Source organism: Columba livia, chromosome 27 (genome assembly GCF_036013475.1).
Source record: "Columba livia isolate bColLiv1 breed racing homer chromosome 27, bColLiv1.pat.W.v2, whole genome shotgun sequence".
NCBI lineage: Eukaryota > Metazoa > Chordata > Aves > Columbiformes > Columbidae > Columba > Columba livia.
Window position 1 is genome coordinate 2,804,858 of NC_088628.1, and position 20,013 is coordinate 2,824,870.

A 20,013-nucleotide genomic window follows, 5' to 3' on the forward strand; every position below is an offset into this window, starting at 1 on the left:
CGGGGCTAATGATGAATGACTTCCTAAATAAATAAATAAAGCTCCAGAAACGCAAAGTATTACCCTGAACCACAAGGAAATGGAGTTGTCGATGCTGTCAGGTGCTCAGCGGAGATCTGCGCTTTGTTGGTAAATGCTGGAGGGTGGTGCGTGTTTGCCTGTCAGCGAGGGGAAGGGGGTGGGACACAGGACAAGGGGATGGGGCAAAGAGGAACGTGCTTCTGGGTCTGGTTCTTCACACCTTGGTGCATCCTTGAGGAGTATCCAGCTCCTTCCCTGCATGCACAGAGGCAGAGGAGAAGCCACATCTTTGGCCCAGCTCTTGGGTTTCAGGTTTCTCCAGCATCGCGTCCATCTCCGGCAATGCCGCGGTGCTGCCACCAGCACAGGCTTTTTGCTTTGTCTTGTCTGCGGCAGGGATGGTCCTTCGCGGTCCTCCCTGGGCTGTGTTTGCAGCATTCAAGTGTGGATGTGCTTGGGTTTAACAGGGGTGCAGCGCAACCAGGTGAGCTGTGCTTCCTCCTCCTCCTCCTCCTCCTCGCTCGCTGCGGTTGCCGCTGGCCGTGGCGATGTCCCCTGTGTCCCCGTCCATGCCGCACCTGCCGAACGCAGCCCATTGCAGCAGATCCATCCCCGCTTGTCAGAACTGTCACTGCAGGGGATGTGCTGGGGGGAAATTAATTTCTCCTGACGATGAAGCCCAACTCCAAGCTCTCCTGTCTCATCTCCCCGCAGTGACCACGGCTTAACCCTCGCCGTGCCATCATCCCCTAGGCAGGAAGCAACAGCTCTTGCGACAGCTGCACCGCTGCACCCCCAAAATGCCACTTGCACCCGTTGCTTGGGGACACTTTGCACATGTGGGAGGACCAGAGATGCTGCAGGAAGAAAGAAGAAGAGCGTTTGTGTGGGTGCGTGTGCGTGCGAAGGCAAGGACAGGCAGCAGGGCTTCATGCTCGGAGCTCTGTCATCATGAGCAGTTTCTGCTGGTTTCCCACACTGTAAAAAGGGATAATACTGTCATATTAAAGCACTTGAAGATCTGGGGATGAAAAGCAGTATATAGGACCGTGACAGTCCTGATCAAAGCTCTTTTTTTTCTCCATCTGTGTTTGTTTCCCCATGGAAGATAATACTCTGCCTCTTTCTTGTAAATATTGTTTTTAAGATCTAAGTAACTCCCTGATAGATAAACAGTCATGCTTGGCTCTGAAGGATCTCTAATTGTGTTTGCCAAGACCACGGACTGCGTTTGGAAGTGGGTTGGGGAGCTGTGTTTGAGTGTGGAGGACGAGCTGCGTCCGGCAGCTTCGCAGGGGAAGGAGCTGATTTGGAAATACTGGGACACCTCATTTTTGGGCAGGATCATGCGCCTTTTGAGATCGATCCTTTCTGCACAGCCCTTGGAGCCAGCAGATAACCTTGTGGGGAGCTTTGCTGCCGGATGGGGTTGTGTGTGTTTTATTCAGGTGTACGGGGGTTGTGTGGGTCCCACGGGAGCCCCTTGTGCCCCACACCGACCGCTCTGGTGAGCAGCGACGAGTTCCACATCTCCAGGGCAGCTTGGCCCACAGGAAATGATCCCGAGGGCAAAGTCCTGGCTCTTGCTGGGAATTGTACTGTGTTGCTTTTGTGGCTGTTGGTTGCTGTTGTGTTTTCCCTGCCCCTGTGAGCGGCAGCGGTGATGCTGTTGTGTGCGGGTCCGGCTCTGGGTCAGCGTCCTCAGGGCTCTGCTCCTGTCCAACCAAGATTTGAGGTCGAGCAGCTGTTTTTTGAGCAGAAGCATCAGCAGCATCTCCCTTTCTGTTCCAGTGCTGGCTTTCAAGTGCTTGATAGGGAGCTACAATGCCCAAATTCTCTCCCCCACTATTAAATAGGGTTTCGCTGGTCAGTGGATGGGGAAATGAGTGAAGAAACACATACTTTGAAGCTCATGTCTTCCTGCTTTGTTTCCCCAGGAAAGAAAAGCAACCTGAATGTGGAGACATGGGCTTCCAGGGCCATGTTGGCATCCCTGAGCCCCATGGGGAAGGTCCCACGTTGTCGGAGCCGCCAGCCCTGGTGGGGCTGGTTTGCCGAGGGTGGAACGTGGGGTAGGAGCGAGATGGAAATGTGGGGTGGCCAATTGAAATTTCATCTCTCCCCTCCCCAGGGGAGGTGACAGATGAGCTGGTGGTTGTGCTAAAAGCTTTTCTTTCTTTCTTTAAAGAGGTTGCTGGGAGGAAATGAAGTGACCCACTGACCTCTGTTAATTCGCAGCACAAACTGAGGCAGCGCTGCGGGAAGGAAGAGACCTCGGCGCAGCCCTCTGCCTGCAAGGTGTTTGCTCCGATTGATATGTCTAATGGGAGTAATTCTCCTGCAGCAGCGACGGAAAATGAAGATGTTTAATCATCCGCTAGATCTGTGCGGAACTTTTTTTGCAGAGAATTTCTTTAAAATGGCCCTTCTTTTTGCATGCAGGTGAAACAGAAGAGAAGCTCAAATGGGGTTTTTTTTAGGATTCTTTTTTTCAAGTTGTTATATTCTGATGAATCTGGAATGAAGGTTTGATCCCTTCATCCTGGATTTGTTTAGATGCAGAGCAAACATTTCAATGCCTGGCTCCATAAGGGCTAAGGAAAAGTAGCATATAGCAAAATACCTGCATAGCTCTGGCCCATCCAGTGTCTATAACTGCACAGACACCTCTTTTCAGCAGCATTTCCCACATCTCTCTCTTTAAGCAGCGGGGACCAAGGCAGCCAGACTGGTCTGGAGATAAAGCCCCCTCCTCCTGTATCCCCCCCGGGATACCCAAAGTAGCTTAAGGGCGTTAGATGTCCAGCACCCTCAGAAACGGGAGTTGCTGGGAGGAAAATCTTCAAAAGCATCTTAGCGGCTTAGGTTAAGTCTCTTTGACTCTCAATGGAACTTAAGCTCTTAAGAAGTGTAGGTGCTTCGGAGCATTTTTACCCTTTGTGCCTGGCACCCTTGGGTCCCTGCAGGGCCTGAACTCAATGGCTGGAGGAGCCACAGCGGGAAGCTGCATTTTGCCAGTGCTTTTCAGTTTTATTATTATTGATAATGCTCTTCAAGGTCCTGCGCTCAGCGCTTACAAGACGCGCACGTGTACGTACTTAGAGCTGGAGATCAGGCAGCGCACAAGAATGAATGCTTTACAGGAGCTCTTTTACCGTAAGAATTAATCTTATTCCTGAAATGTGACCATATCTAGCACAAATCTGACCCCGTGGGGGCTGTGGCTTCACTTAATTGCATTCTTTGTAAGGATTGAGGTCTATTAGGTGGTTTGCTTGTGTTGCAGGAGGTCCTGTGCTAGAAAATTGGGGGGGGTTTGCAGGACAAACGCTGTTGGGTTTGCTGTGTGGCAGCTGGGCTGGTGCTGAGAGCAATGTAAACCTGCTTCCGAGAGCACAGGGAAGGTAAGACGTGTGAAGGATGGGTGATGAAACCCTTGGGATTTGGGCATCAAAGCAATTCCTGCTGGAGTTCAGGAGAGCCTTGTGTGGTGGCTGGGGTTCCAAACAGTGCGTGTTCTGCATTAGAGGCAGGAATGGTGCAGTGGATGATGGAATATTGTGTCCAGTTGTGGCCCCTCAGTTCCAGCAGGACAGGGAACTGCTGGAGAGAGTCCAGCGCAGCCACCAAGATGCTGAAGGGAGTGGAGCATCTCCCGTGTGAGGAAAGGCTGAGGGAGCTGGGGCTCTGGAGCTGGACAAGAGGAGACTGAGGGGGGACTCATTCCTGGGGATCAATATGGAAAGGGGGAGTGTCAGGAGGATGGAGCCAGGCTCTTCTGGTGACAACCAGTGACAGGACAAGGGGCAATGGGTGCAAACTGGAACACAGGAGGTTCCACTTCAATTTGAGAAGCAACTTGTTTGGGGTGAGGGTGGCAGAGCCTGGCCCAGGCTGCCCAGGGGGTTGTGGAGTCTCCTTCTGTGCAGACATTCCAACCCGCCTGGACACCTTCCTGTGTAACCTCATCTGGGTGTTCCTGCTCCATGGGGGGATCGCACTGGATGAGCTTTCCAGGGCCCTTCAACCCCTGACATTCTGTGATGGGTCTGGTTCCGCTCTCCCCGCTGTCACGGTGCGACCAGGAGGGCAGAGCAGGACCTGTCACAGCCTCTCCTGGTGCCCGCGGGGGAACCAGGTGGGCGCACGTTGTGCTGTCCTGACAGTCCCGTGGCCGGGGAGCCGGGCGCTGACGCACCTGCGCTGAAGGATGAGTTGCTGGATTGAAGTTGACGTGTCCTAATATCTCTGCCAGCACTTTCTGTCTCCGTCAAGGGCTCGGGAAGCACATTATCACCGGCGCGGAAGCGTCACCCTCTGGCATCTCCAGCTCTAATCTTGGAGCTGTTGCTGTCTCCCCTTTACCAGACCTTCTCTTTCGGAGCCCATTATATGGCATGAAAAGCCATGGGGGATGTGGGACAAGACCTTCTCTATCGGAGCCCATTATATGGCTTGAAAAGCCGTGCTGGATGTGGGAGAGCAGGGCTGCGTTCAGCTCCATCCTCGGGGACTCTGCTCGGGGCTGTGGGAGGGCAATGGTGCTGCTTTCGGGGAGCAGATGAGGCTCAAGGAGACACTTGGTGGCCTTTACTGGGACTGTGGGAGGGGATATTGCTCTGATCAAGCAAAACAGAGTTTCTGAAATGCTGGCTGAGCCAGCCCTGTTTGTGTTTGGGGTTTTTCTGGGTTTGTTTTGTTTTAAGATGGAGCACTGCGATGGTTGGGAGGACGCTTGCTCTGCAACTCCAGCCTTGCTGCTGGAACTGGGAGCTGCGGGACTGAAGCGGGAGAAGGGGGAGCCAGTAAACAGCAACTCGCTGCCATTTGTTGTTCTGGCACCGATACCACAGCCCCAGTTTAATTAACAGTTACAATCGGAGCTATTCATAACGTTCCTGCTCTCCGCTCGCCTCTGACGACAACAAAAGAAACCCCAACGTGTTGTTGGGCGCCCTGGAACCCGGCGAACCCCGCGCTAAGTCTGGCTGGAGCCTCGGAGTGCGTCTAGAACAAACATTTGAAGAGATTCCCAGCAGTACAATCCGGATCTCTTCTCTTTTGCGAGAGTATCGGTATTTATGCTCGCTTTTCACAAGCTGTAGGGCGGTGGATCTAGACTCGCGCAGAGCACACAGCAGAGGCTTTGTAATCCTCCAAGTGCGAATCCAAAGCCGCTCTCTGAAAAGTTGCTCTTTAGGGCCGAGTACATATGGGGAGTTCTTGTTTATCCTGGCTTTTCCTTTAATTCTGTGCAGTTCAGCCTTGGAGAGTTAATGGGACAGAAAAAGATTAAAATGCCCCTTCACACTGCCTGTCCCAATGGTCTCGTACCCTGATGTGTATCAGAAAAGCTTAAGCAACCTCACTATCCCCTTAGTCCTCTCAAAACCTTTGATCAGTGCACAATATCTCCTGCCTGGCTTTTCTCCAAAAGGTGATAAACCCGGGTTTGATTTTTAATTGGGGTAACTGATAGCAGGAAGGAATCTGTACAGATCTGAGCATCCTTCATACAACTCTGGCCCATTATTCTGGCGCTCAGAGTCTGTCTGATGCAGGAACCGTAGTTGCCGACCCTGCGAGTCAGCTGTGGCTGCAGCTTGCCGCGTCTCTCTCCTCTATTTTTGGCCCTTCTGGGGCAAAGCTGGAATCTGACAGAAGAAGAAAGCGTTTCCTAGTATTGACACATCAGACTGGGGTAGTTGCTAAGAATACAGCTCCTTAATGCCACTCCAGCTTTGCAGAGGGATCAGGGTAAAGCCGTGAGCAGGCAGCTCCCTTTGGAGCTGGGACTCGTCTCAGTGGGAATGTGCAGCAGGTTGGGTTTGCTCTCCGTGCCCTGTGATCCCTCAGGATCGCCTGTGATCGCCCCTCCTTCAGCCCTTATCTCCTCCTGTTTGGTGGTGGCTCAGTAACGCGGTTCCTCCGTGTGTTGCAGGTGGGGAAACTGAGGCACCGAGTGTGGTGGGGACTCTCAGACATGCAAAATAGCTGCTGTAATCCCAACCCTGGTAAGCAGCCTGGGAGGCTCGCCAGCGCATTTGCCGTGCGAGAGGGGCTGTGGGACACCCAGGGGATTGGGTTTACTTCCTTCCTGGGTTTTTCATGTCTGAGGTTTGAGTTTTCCTTCCCCTGCCCGGCACTTTAGTGGAAAAATCGCCCTTTAAGAGGGTCCCTGGGCCCTGTCAGGTCAGATCCCTTCGCACCTCATTGCTCTTGTGCCGCTTGCCCTGCGCTGCTGTCCTGGGGACGGGAGAGAAACCGACAGGTGTTAAACTTTAAACACGGGCTCCGCGCATTTGGTGCCTCCCGATGATGCTTCTCTTCCTTGCGCCGTTCCCTCCCGTTGTGTGAGTGTGTACAGGGAAATTCGCCATGACCTGCCGTGCTCGGCGATGGAGCTGGCCGAGCCCCTCGTTGTGTTCACCGTGATATGCTGTGCTCGGCGATGGAGCTGGCCGAGCCCCTCGTTGCATTCACCATGACGTGCCGTGCTCGGCGATGGAGCCGGCTGAGCCCTTTGTGGTGTTTGCCATGCCATGCTCGGCGATGGAACCCCCCGGGCCCCTCGTGGCATCGCGGCGAAGGGCTGCCCGGCCTCTCCATCGGGACCACGAGCAGCTGTTGCTTTCCCAGGCTCCATTCAGCTTCTCTGTCCCTCCTTCATCCCTCTGATCGCCCTCCCCTTTGTGCATCCGCAGGTGCTGACGACGCTGGGGAGCCGCGGTGAGTTCTGCTGACCCGGAGCCTTCCCGGCTGGGGCCGAAGGCCATCGCAGAGGATGAGGATCCTTCCCAGCCCGGGGATGTCTTCGCTGGTCTCTCTCGTGAACCTCCTTTCCGTGCTGCTCGTAGGCTGCGTGGCTGAAAGTAAGTGACTCTGCTGTCCCCTGCCCCTTCTTTTCATCGCACATGGGGAAGGACACCAGGAGCAGGATTGAGCATTTAGAGCCAGCAAATGCATCCCCACCTTTTTAGCCTTAACAAAGTGCTCTGTATCTGACGAATTCCCAATTTTCCAGCATCTTTAGCTTCCCACCAGTGCCTTCCTGTTGTTCCCAGTCCCACCTTAGAGGGACATTACTGGTCCTCACAACCTCCTTTGAATCTCGGATTGTCCCTAAAACTGCCAAAGAGCTGGAGAGACGGGGGGAACTGCCTGATGGCTCTCGTTGGAATCTTCCTCCCCTTCTCCCAGGCCCACCATCCCCAGCTCACCCGCATTGTCCCCTCCTGCTCGTGTCTGTCAGGCACTGGTGACCGTTGTCACGTTACACGCTAGGGCTGGATTCAGAACAGCCAAAGAAAAAGCATTATGTTTCTCCTTCCCCTGAGTGAATCACTTCCAGTTTAACACAGTTTTTATCTTCGCTGCCTTTCAATTCTTGCTTTAAAAAATGAAAAGGGGAAGAAAAAAAAGAAAGTGAAAATCTTCAGCGACTCGAATGTAATGTTCCTTCAACGTGAAGGCTGATCACTCGGGATCAGCGGGGAATAGACTTTTCCAAGCTGATTGAATTATGACTTTTTTTCCTCCCCAGCAAAGCTGCTTGAAGCTGGTGAGAGGGCCGCTCTGGTCAGCGCAGCCCTTGACAGCTTTTAACGTAATCGCTTCGTTATCAGGGTTTATTAAGATGACGCGGTCACAGGGGATTGAATGGATCCTCGACCTTTTGTTGCTGGGAGATTTGTTTTGAACATGGCTTTCTCTCTTCTCTGCAGTAGGCGAGTGTGCTCGGTGCTGCGGGCTTCTCAAAGTCATGGCTGTGTGACTTGAGTTTTACCGTGGTTCTGGTTTTCCATGGAGGAAACAAACACCTTGTCTGTCCCTGTCTTCTATGGGGTGGGATTTGCTCAGAGATTCCAGCCAAGCTGGGAGATCCCACATGCTGTCTCGCTGCTGTGAAGCACTTGTGAGATGTGTCCTCGGGAAGGGCTGGTGCTGGTCACTCCAGAAAGCACCAGTGGTGCAGCCCAAGCTGAAACCTGTCCCTGACCGCACATACCTTGCTGCCAGCCGGCGGGTTTCTCTGTCCTGTAGTCCTGCAGTGTCCTCGGATCCTGAACTGTGAGGTTTTGTGCTTTTTTTTCTTCTTCTTGCTGCTTGCAGATGTGCATATGGGAGCTGTGCAGGTTGCAGGGCTCGGTGTCTGATGTGGGGTTGCTCATCCCTGCCTGATCACAGAATCCCAGAATGTGAGGGGTTGAAGGGCCCTGGAAAGCTGATCCAGTGCAATCCCCCCATGGAGCAGGAACACCCAGATGAGGTTACACAGGAAGGTGTCCAGGCGGGTTGGAATGTCTGCACAGAAGGAGACTCCACAACCCCCCTGGGCAGCCTGGGCCAGTGTGTGTGTTCACTGATGTGAAGTTGCTCCAGGCATCGTCTCTCCTCCCAGCCTGTCAGCACCTCTTGCCCTCCAGGATGCTCCCCCTTGTTTGTCCGTTGTTTGAATTGCTCTGCGGCTGTTGCTCTCTGCCTGGTGATGGTGAGTTGATCCACTCCTGATTTCAGAGGGGCTGCCGAACTCTGCCCGGAGAGGCCAGGCCGGTCAGCAGCACCCACGCTGCTCTGTGGTGCCAACAGCAAACAGCTTTGTCTGTCACAACTGTGGAGACCGCGTGAGGAGCCGTCACTCTGTTCTGACAGCGTCCTCTCCCATCAGATGGCCCTGGGCTCTGTCACGCTGCCTCTCGCGTAATCCCTTGGCCAGCATCCATTCGGCTGGCGATTGCCACGACGCCAGCCCGATTTCCTGCCCTAGTTCACCCGCGGGGTTTCCGAGGACTCGCAGCCCCGGGCGGGCGATGCCGGGCAGTGCCGGGCTGGTGTCCCCACCGTGCAGGTAGGAAACCCCGGGACATGGCTCTGGAGGGGTCACCATCTTCCCGGCTCCCCTTGCAGCTGGAGGAGCTGCGCCCTCTGCAATCAAACCACCATTAAAATACTTCCCTTGTTTCCTAGGCTAATTGATCTCAGTCAGTGATTTAAATCTTTCTATGGCAGGAACATTCTATTTAAAGGAAACTGCTATTTAAATTAAAAAAACCAAAGCACCACGCTGCTTTTTTGCCTGCTGTTCTTCCTTGTGAAGCTGAAGAGGGTAATAATTGAAGGGTACAAAACAAACCTGTTTCTTCACTTTTTCTTCAGTGGTATACAGACACTTTCTTTGTTTCTTTGGTATGGCCAAGGGCAGCTGTACACCTGGAATTGCTAACTCCAGGGTTATTTTCAATGGCCTCTCATGAAATGGAATGTATTATCATTTCGCTAAGGATCCAGCTGGTTGTATGAGTGACATCAGTTGACGTTACTGCGGTGAGTTGGGGGAGGCCTTCCCCAGAGCTGTGCCCCTCAGAGCTGATAAAATCCAGACAGCACCGACGGGCACATGAGGTCTGGGGAGGGGAACAGTTCCCCAAATCGCTGACACACGTGGGCACAGAACCAAGCCTTGTGTTTTGTGGTCGTGCACGCAGCCCGAGTCGTACAGCCCCAGCACCTTGGAACGTCCCCTTTTGTGCCCACAGCGGGTCGGTCTCATCCCTCTGGCTGTTCTGCCCGTGCTGTTCAGGTTGCAGCTGCGTCTGCTGGGTCAGGTCCTCTTGCCCTCCTGTACCACCGAAGGCACCATGTGCCCGCTTTAAGTGCTCCTCAGTTGCAGATAAAAAAACCACTTACTGTATAGAAATGCGGTAATTTTTATAACTGAAACCAGCATGCTCGCTATTTTCAAGTGGATTTTTTCCCATTGATTAAACCTATGCGTTTTACAATAGTGCTTCGCTAATTGGTACTTTGCATACACAGAAGGCTGGTGTGTGGCTCTCTCCGCCCCAGCAAAGATTTAATAGCAGATGCAGTAGCGATGTTACTTATTACTCAGGTTTCCTTCCTTTTATAAATCACGTTATAGAACACTTACTAGCACGCTCCGAAGTATTACCATAAATAATTAAAACTAAATCGCAATTGGCAAAATAAAAGAATAAAGCCCCTTTTATGATGCATTACCCTGGCTTCCTTCCCTTTTAATTGCCCTTGCTCCCTCGTTAATTTGCAGAGCGCAGTAATTCATGGCGGGGTCGCTGGTGCTGCGGGAGCTGCGGCGTGTCCGTGGGGCTGGCGGCGGATGGCGGCGAGGGCTGGAGCTCGCGTGCGGAGGGTGGAAAACACTCTGGTGGGCTGGGAGGGGAGCTCGCGTGGACTTACAGCGACTTACACATGTGTGTGACTCCTCTGGTGGTCCCCGCCGTGTTCTCATCCCCGGAGAATTACCCTCTGTGGTAGAGCTCACGGCGTTTAGCTCGGGAGGGCTCAGCTTTGATCTGCCGTTGGCCAGGACAGCACTTGTCAGATAAGATGGCAGGAAAAATCAAGGAGGCTCCATCTTAGGACCTGATAGACACGTTAAGACGACATCAGTGGGAAGTGAATCTTTCTGTGCTGCGGAGACCATTTCTAAGGGTTGAAGACTGATGGGTGGCAGTGCAGGAGCGCCGTGCTGAGGGGAGGAAGGTGTTGAAATGTGGGGCTGAGTCGCCCGCAGCAGTTTGGGTCCGTGGCATTGTCTGTGCCGGGGATGCTGCAGAGAAGCTTTAACCCGTGGTGTGTGCGGGCTGGAGGGGCAGCAGAAATGAAGGTGGGGACACACAGGAGGTTGTGTAGTCGGCTGGTAGCTGGTGGAGCTTCTACGTGGTGTTGCACATCGTTCCGTCAGTGAGTAGAGCCCAGCGGTGCGGCAGAGGAGGCAGCGGCTGAGCCGCGTCCTCCAGCAGGCAGGTCCCGCTTGCTGCTGCTGTTCCCACGGCCCAGTTGCTGTTGTAGGCATGGAAACCCTGCTCTCCTTGTTCCCGAATTGCCCTTTCCTTCCCCACCTGCTCTGCCGCCATCCAGCCCGCGGTTACTGGGGGTTCTGGACTACTTGTTCCACTCAAGGACATTGAATTAAGCCTCTATGTCACCTTGTTTAAGTGCCTGATTAAATTAAACCTTGCCTCCCTGGATCCAGTGATGTATCTCTATTTTTATTATTCTTTTCTTTTCTTTCTTCTTTTTCAATAAATTGAAAAGTTTGTGTCTTCTGCAGGACCAGGAGAGGAAATAAATCATGTTCTGAAAGAGCTTCCTCGGGGGCAGGACGGGCTGTCAGCGCCGGTCGCAGCTGTGCCCCGCGCCAGGGATGCTCAGCAGATTAATCCCCGCTGAGGAGCACCTGGGGACGGCAGAGCCGCGGGTGTTCGGGACCAGTCATGGGTGTCTCCTGCTAAAGGATCTTTTCCCAACCAGAGGGTCTTGCTGCTCAGCTTCATTAGATGGCTAAGTTAGGGGAAAAGAACATCTGTTGGTTGTGTAAACAAGCGGCTTGTGTGAAAATGTCATCGATGTAGTATTTGTGGTAGAGAAAGTGTCTTCGCCATAACCTGGATTGTTTTTTTACTCTGTGTCAGGATTTCCCAGGAAGCCAATACTTCTTTCTTTGTGACTTTCCCCCCACACGCTGCCAGGGGGGACAGAATCTTCCTGCTATCTCACCAGGACCCTGGACCACAGCAGCTTTTCATCCGCCCGCCAAGGTCTGCGTGGTCGTGGCTTTTGTAGACCAACTAGATACAAACCTCCTGGGTCACCAGAGGGAATCTGCGAGGGTATTCTCGCCCTTTTTGTGGCCTGGCAAGCCCAGTGTTATTCTTAGAAGGCAAAGCAGAGTGGTTTTCAAGGACGCCCGACCAGAGGAATGTCGTTCTTCAGTGTGCGTGGGATGGAATCTGGGCTCGAGCTGGCCTGTGAGACATGGGCTCCAAAGAGCAGTTGTATTTACTGTGTGCCACTCTTCCCCTCCAGTCAAGGATGTTCTCTTGGAACATAATTGGTCCCAGTTCCCACCTTAAAAGCTGTGATGTTCCCCGCACTGCAGCTGCCTTTATTTTTTGGAGATTGTTTTAAAGTTCATGCAAACAGTCACGTTTTGTGCCATCTGCTGCATGTCATGGAACAAACCACAGGATGGGCAGGCACAGGAATCAGGAGCGTCCTCACCCTTCTCAACCCTCCTCCTGCTTGTCTAGATTGGCTTTTTGGAGCGAGGGCTTCTCTTGCCACGGTGTTGTCCGGTGTAATTAGTCTCGGTTTTGGTTTGGGGTTCTCAGCCTGCAGACTCTAAATGGTCGCGTTAGGGTTTGGCAGAGGAGCCCCCTGTTCCGTCCAAGGGCACAGCAGCTACCAGCGTGACGGTGAAGAGATCACAGCTGACCCAGACCTGAAGGTTGCCAGGAGAGAGCATTAGAAATACCATTTGGACGCCTACCGCTAAGATTTTGAAAGGGGATATTGCAGTGAATGATTTGAACTGTTGACATGGAGAGTGGATTAACCCGTTTGCACAGTATCGTTGCGTAGAGAATTGTTAGTATGTCCCATCTTGCGCTGTTTGGTACAGGGTCGGGTGGAACCGGCGCTGCTCGTTTCATCTGAAATGCACAGAGTCGTTTCTGTTTCCTTTTGAGGCCGAGAGGAAAAGCAAAGCTTTAAAGAGGAAAAAAATAAATAGAAGGAGCTGCGACTGGTTTAGCATTCTACAAAGTTTCTCTGAGTCTTCCAAACCTTTAATTGACTCAGGAGCATAAAATTGAGAAGGGGAGAGAGGGAGAGAGCGTGCGGAGTGGCGCGAGCGATTTGAATAATTTATTGTCCTTTGAAGTTGCAAGAGAAATTTCAGCTGCCTTGGGGAGTAATTTCTCCCCATTCTGAAAGGGTTTCTCCTTATTTTAAACTCATTCAGAGGATGATAGTTTTGCATTTTCTGCATAATTAATGAGCACAACTCCCCCCACCAGTCTCACACAACCTCTAAAGAGTGGTGATGAAACTTGGTGGTTTTTTTAATTAATGAAGTCAAATTAATTTGGCTACGTCCTCTTCCTCCCTCACCTCCGTTAGAATTCATGGATTGATTCATAAATTAGTGTGAGGTGCCAATGCTTACAAGTCTTTAGCCTGGCCTTTGATTGCTTTGAATGAATTTCTCAGAAGGTGGTGTTGGTTTTGTTCCGTTCAGCTCTTAAAGTTCACCTGGAGACTGGATCTCGTGTGATCGCCGGTGAGCCGGGAAGATCCATCTGGGTTGGTTGCCTGGGTGGGTGGGTCTGCTTGGTTTGAGGGCTTTCCGTGTGGGTTTGATGATTGCTCTGATAATCCCCTTTCCCTCTAAGATCTGCTAATTGTGGCTGATTCCAGTAGCTGCCACTTGAGGGACCTGGGAGGAGGAGGCTCTTCTGCCCTGAAGAAACCATCCCTTGCATCTCTTGGAAGGTGTCAGACACCAAGAGAAGCCCATCCTACTAAAAAAGTATATAAAGGAGCTCATCTTCACAAATCCCAGACTGTCAGGGGTTGGAAGGGCCCTGGAAAGCTCATCCAGTGCAATCCCCCCATGGAGCAGGAACACCCAGATGAGGTTACACAGGAAGGTGTCCAGGTGGGTTGGAATGTCTGCACAGAAGGAGACTCCACAACCCCCTGGGCAGCCTGGGCCAGGCTCTGCCACCCTCACCCCAACAAGTTTCTTCTCACATTTAAGTGCAACCTTTCTCAATTACTGCCTTTGACAGAAGAATTGAAGGCGTCCTTGCTGCCACTTTTCCATGTTGCCATCTCTCATGCGTTGCACTGTGTTTCAGGCTCACTGAATGTCTAGTTATCCCAAAGCTGCATTTTTAGCTTCCCATTGCTGGGAATTCCCAGCACTGTTCCAGGACTCTCCATTTTTCCTTCTTTTGTGTTGATGTGCCCACTAGAAATCTGAATGGTGAGTATTGTGGTTCGAAGACAGCAGTTGTAATGACTCGTGTGGTAGGAGTCAGGGTTCGTGATTGTTAAGGGCTGTGTTCTTCATTAGTCATGGCTTTATTAGGGTTTGGGTTCTTGTTTTGCACATCTCCCATCCCGAGCTCCCTTGATATCCTGATGACCAATACAAACCCAGGGACCTGAAAACCCAGGGAAAGGTGTTTTAAGCGTAAATGCACAGAATCTCCCTTTTGTTCCATGGAAAATATGAGCTGAAGTCTTTTACCAGAGGTTGGATGGGAATAGCATAACACGCCTTTGAAAATACCCCAAATTCTGTGCTCTGTGAATTGCACCTTCCACTTACCTTGTAGACCAGACTGTGTCTCTTCCCTGGGAAAAAGAAGCAGACAACAGCTAGTAAGTGGAAGTAATATAGCTTTCATTTACAGGAGTAAAATAGCAGAGTTTTAACAGATGATATTTTACTTATCTGATGTGCATTTTGTCCCCAAATGATCCCTACACGCTCGCATTAGCCAGCAAATCTGGACGGGGCTCATTGCTGCAGTAGCGAGCGAGGTGACGCAGGGGACCCAGCTCCGGGTTTACATTTTCCAAAGGTCTTTGTCATATCACTAAAGCGAGGATCAGAACTGATCTCCCCGATCGCATCCTTGGGGCTTCTAGCCCTGCGCTTTCTCTGAACGACCATGAGATGCAGAAGCTTGTAGCGGTTTGCTCTCCCCATCGCTGCTGACTCTGCTGTCACTTTGTGGTGGCGCAGGACCTCTGCTAGGCTATATTAAGATGGCATGGCCCCCCGGGACTTGGAATCCTTGCTCGTTAAGCTTTTTCTTCTCTCAGGCTTGTCCCATAGGAGGTGGTTTTTCATGTTCTGGTATCCCCCATGGACTCTGATTCTTCCATGACTCAAACAGCGTAGCAGAAGTTGAGTAAAGAGCTGAGTCCTTTCTGTCCATGTCTTTTCCAGGTAGGGGGTGGACCGAGCTTCTCCGGGCTGCCAATATCGATGACACGGCTGGAGCAGAAGCTGTCCCAGCAACACGGCAAGGGGAGGGAGAGCTGCCCGCCTTAAGCTTCTGATTGCAGACAATCCAGGATTGCTGTCATGACACTGATGGACAAGGAGCCCTCATTAAGTTGCCAGGACGGCTCCTTGCGTTTCCTGCTCCTTTTGCTCGGGGTCATTATGCCCTGTTATAGGACTTGTGGACAAATATGGAGTGAGACGTTGTTACAGTTGATTGAAAGCTCTCGTGTACCCGCAGGGTCGCGTTGCGTGTGCCCCTGTGCTCGCTGGCCCTTCGGTGGCCGATCCCAGGGCTGCCCCGACGGCATCACTTGTCTGCTGCAGCTCCCGCTGCTCACGAGGAGCAACTTCCTTCTGGCCTTGTGTGGTAGTGCCAGAAGGTGAACAGAATCCTGGCCAGTGGCCTATCTGCGTCACCACCTATGTGCTCCTTTACCCATCAGTTTGATTCGTTCCGGGAGGGAGGGTGCAACCGCTCCAAATTGGTAAGAGAAGGGAGGTGGGGAAACTGAGGGATTGAGAGAGGATATTTGTGTAGAGAGAATGCATAGAAGAGCAAAACTCCGTTTTGTGTCTTCTAGATCACATTCCCCCATGCACATACTCCATCCTTTCTTGCCTTAGGTGCAGAGTCCCGTTCTGGTGCTGCCCTGCCGTGTTTGCTGCCCTTCACTGCCAGAAAAGCCAGATCACTTCACCCCACTGTTAATTCCCCATTTCTCATGCATTAAACTGAAGCCCCGTGGTGCTCCAGACTTCCCCCACAGCACAGCCCTCACAGGATGGGTCGTTTCTGGTGTGTGGGGGTTACACAGCCTGAAGAACCAGATCCCAGCTTTCCTGTGATAAGAAAGGAGAGGAGAAGGTAGTCCAAAATATCATCCCACTGCCTGTAGGACAGGGACAGCTCTCCCTCCTATCCTCTCGAGCCGTTTGCGTCCTGTAAATGTGTATCGTTACAACGTGCCCTATAGATTTGCATAAATCACAGTTGGGAGGGTGTTTTTGTAATCTGTGACAGTGACAAATACCCTTTGTGCTATGGAGAGAGGTGGATCCTTTCCATACATACGGTGTGCGATGGTAGCCTGGAGAAGTCCTGCCGAAGCTGGATGACTTCACACTAGCTGCTGTTCCCATGTGATAAGACATGGTCCCATCCCTAAAAACGAGCAGTTTAAATAGACCAGAAGGAAGGATTACGCTTCCCCTCCAGCAGGCAGGATAACGTGGTTTTTCTCACCTCGGGTGTCAGAACTAGAAATAGATCTTTGATAGCCTGAGTCTCCATCCTGGCTCCGCTGCTGCAGGCTTGTACCTCCTCTTCCAAAGGGTCTGTAGCCGAGCGCGTTGCAAATAGGAGCCTGAAGGCTTTGCGGATGTGCCAGATCCCCAAAATTACAAGCTGCTCGGTGTGGTGGTGGCTGTGAAGGGTCTGCAGCCTCACGGGCCGAGGGGAACAGTGGGAGCTGGCAGGACAGGGGTTGTGTAGTAAAGCTGCATGAAATGAGTCCTAGATCTTTCTCACCCGTTTTCTTCTTGCATTAAATCCCACGCTGGGTCGCATCCTTCACTGCTGTCCTTCCTTCTGTGGGCCCTTGCTAGAAAGGAGGGGGATAATCTTTCAAGTGACATTCCCTCCTGCCCAAAGGGAAACGCCTGCATTCCCTTCTGTATAACCCGGCTTTTCTGCGGCAGGGGAGGCTTTGGTGGCTCAGCAGCAGGCGAACAGCAAGGTGGAAGGGCTTCACTTCTAAAGAAATGTCCTCGATCTTTTTTTACCCTCCTTTCCCCAACCTTGCCAGGCCCATCTCCCCGAAGGGAGCCAAGAGCTGCTGACAGTAAGAGGAAATCTCTGTCTGAAGCCTATAATTATCCTGTCTGCCTTCCCAGCAAAGGCCAGTTGGGGAGCGAGCATGCTCCTGTTTCACCGATCAGCCCGAGTTCTGCTGCCTCCCCAATTACTGCTTAATGGACTTTTTATGATGATAAGACGGCTGGGTTGGGGAAAAGTTATTGACGGGGAAATGGAATATAATTCACTCCTTGTTTGTTTGCTCTGTCAGAAAACCCTCATTTTAATTTTATTTGTAAGGCACTGAGAAATAGTCCTCGGAAAGAAAAAAAGTGCAAAATGTGTCAGTAAAGCCCTGAATTTCAAGGGGACCATAGGCTCTGCAGGACCTCCCCAGGGGGTGTTTTCAGTCTTGTTGAGCATCTCCATAGAGACTGTCCCCACAGCCTCCATCAGTCCTGCTCTCACTTTGTAGCTCTCACTCTTCTCATGAAGAAAAATGGAAATTATGGAGCCATCCTTCTTGCCTCTACCCCTCTTGCGAGCTCCCCCGCTCCCTAATGCTGCTGCTTTGAAATACGTCCCCATTCCAGACATCGCATTCTTGCTCCCCACTCTCCATCTGTCTCAAATTTGGCTGCTCTCTCCTGTTTTCATCTGCTCCGTGGTTTGTCTCCTATATCTAATCTTCACTTCCTTGCTCTGGCTCCGAACGCCTCCCCCCTCTCCATCTTGCTCCAGTTTTCTTGTATTTTCCCTGTTGATCTCTTTTCTCCTTATCCCCACCGATCCTTTTGGATCTTCTCCCCCTACACCCCTCTTCGGATCTCCTCCCGCCCTGTGTTGGTCAGTGTGACAGAGCTGTCCCTCTGCTCCTGGGCTGTCCCCAGCTGCTCCCCTCACATGCAGGGCACACGTGTGTCAAACACGTTTCCTGACCCAGCAAACAAACACTCGGTGCGTGGCCGGACACGGATCGCACGTTCCTGGAGAGGTTTTTAGGAGGGGAGATGAAAGCACCACCGCCCTGGGCTGCAGATCAGGGAGCACCTTGTGCTCCTTCTCCAATTGTGAGCCTGTCAGCAGCCGTGGAGAACAGAGATGGAGTTTCGCTACATCAGCAGAACGTTTCAGCCCCAAAACCAAAGGGAAGAGGGGGGGTTTAACCCATTCCATGTCAGTGGGAATGCCATCGGATTCTTTCCTGGTCGCTCTTGAAGTTACCCAGAGTGAAATAGTGAAGGGAGATGTCCCCGTTGAAACCAACGTGTCCTGGTTGCTGGGACATTGCAAAGCCTTTGTCTGGCTTTTGTATTTATCTCCTTCTCCCACCAAGAGGTGGAAAAAGGTCTCTGAGTTCGACCTCTAGTGATTTTATTGGTGGTTATTTTGTTTTGTTGGTATTATGGTATTTAGAACCCGTAGTTTTGCGCAATACCACCTAGGGTGTCGAGTGCCGAATGGATCTGTTCTGAGACCATCCTTGGCTCCAAACTGCTTGCAGTGTCTAGACAAGACAGGCAGGCAGGCAGGTGTGACAAATGGGGATTGTCACCTCCGCGCTACGTGTGGCAGCCTGAGGTGCAGGGAAGGGCGAGTGCCCAAGGTCACCCGAATTTACAATAGAGCAGGAGACCTGAATCCCAATTACGGGAATCATCTGGAGCCCGGAAGAGCAAATCGGGGTGTGTAATGCCAGCAACAAAATAATATTGACCGTAAATGGCTTAATGGCATCTTTTACCTTCATTCGCGAAAGGTGGAGGTGGGTATGTGTGTGGATGCATATACCTGCACAAAAAAGGGTGAATTTCAATCTGTTTGGGATTTTTGAGCTGGGATATAGGTTGCCATTGGTTAACACGCCCTGAATCTCTCTTGCACCGTGGGCAGCTCTGCAGGGAAATACGGGGCTCAGCACCACGGTGCTGTTTGCTGAAGGTTGGCCAGGAACGGTGGGCAAAGGGCTGGCTGCCCCGTGCGTTCAGGAGGGCTATGATAAGAAAACAGCAAGTAAATGGCCTGCCTGCTGTGCTCTTGCTTTTCCTTTAGTTTCTCCAGCGGGTCGTGGGTACAGCAGAGAGCCCCCTCTGTTCCCCAGCGTGGGGGTAATGAGTGTTTATTCATTAACGAAGGAGGTGAAACCCATGGCCGTGGGTCAGCGGGCCCGGCGCGTGGGCCTCCACCGCAGCGCTGACGGCAGGCACCGCAGGCACCGAAAATGGAAGCAAAACCTTTTAAAAATACGTGTTTTGTAGCTGGCTTTCTTTTGTCTCGGTGGATTGCTGCCGCTGTGGGCGAGGGGCCCTTTCAGCCGGGCTCACGCTGCTCTGTGTGCTGGGGCCAGATGAAAGAATAAGCGGTTTGTCTTCATTTGTGGCCCATTGTTTAGGTGCTTTCCCGGGGGTGGTGAGAGGGGGGTTGTTAAGCACAGAGGTGAATTTTGGCATCTAAAATCAAGCACCACGTCCACGCTGTGGGGTTGGAGATGAAAGGGCTGGGGGGTCAGGAGGAAGCAGAGACGTGGAGGTGCCTCCATGCAGCCCCCTCAGGGAGAGCCTGTGGGGCCGGGGGCAGCGTGCCCACACACTGCCCAGACCTGGGGTAAATAATACAGTAATGTGGTAAAGGACCATCCCCTGGCCTTTTCCTTGGTGACTGTGGGGCTGAGGGGCCGAGAGTCAGGTCATTGCTATGGTGGTGGCGCCTCCAAGCCTCCCCTGTGGGGAGCGGGTGGAAGGGAACATGGCGGCCATGTTGTCTGTCACGCTGTGGGAGCAGCTTCCTGCCTTGGAGCTACATCTGATGGGCTATAGCTCAGGAGAGAGGAACAATTTAGGTCACGGTTGTGTCTCCCAGCCATTTTGGCAGCAAAGTGTATGGGGTTTTGCATCACTCATGGCGGAGAGGTGGAGGCTGCCTGCTGCCAGCCAGTCCTGTGCCCCCCACATCCCTCTGCCCTTCAGCTCAGCTATGTTAAGCATATTTGTGCTCCTGCCCCTCTCCCAACCCCTCAAATCACCTCTGGGCTCTCCATCCCTTTCTCTGTCTTTGGCTTTTGATGTTTCAGACAGGCATATGGTGGCCGGCTTGTCTCCCTCGCTTCTCATCCATCACTCGCTGTTCACCATGGCAGCAGTTCCTGAGGGACATTTGGGTTTAAAGGGTGAGATGTCCCCTCCTTTTCCCCACTCCTACATCTTTCAAGCTTGCTGTAAAGCTTCTCAGACTGTTTTGGCATCTGTGTATCATTACGTTTGAAGAACTTTTTCTGCTTTGGTGTCACGTGAAAGAAGGAAGGAGAGGTGAGGCAGGAGGATTTGCTCCTTCTGTGAGGAAAGCTGCCTTG

At 52.2% G+C, this 20,013-nt stretch overlaps 1 protein-coding gene across 27 annotated transcripts in view; it reads left to right on the top strand.

Annotated features, from left to right (window-relative positions):
* The window catches only part of PTPRS (protein tyrosine phosphatase receptor type S), a 148,313-nt gene that overhangs the window by 47,181 nt on the left and 81,119 nt on the right, over window positions 1-20,013 (top strand). For 25 of the 27 annotated variants that reach the window (XM_065042577.1, XM_065042580.1, XM_065042584.1 and 22 more), the window contains exon 2: window positions 6,726-6,893. In XM_065042577.1, the coding sequence (XP_064898649.1) occupies window positions 6,806-6,893 (88 nt within the window). In that variant the 5' untranslated portion in view covers window positions 6,726-6,805. Of the gene's footprint in view, window positions 1-5,962; window positions 6,036-6,725; window positions 6,894-20,013 lie in introns of all 27 variants that reach the window. The other 2 variants (XM_065042589.1, XM_065042588.1) reach the window with 1 other exon arrangement.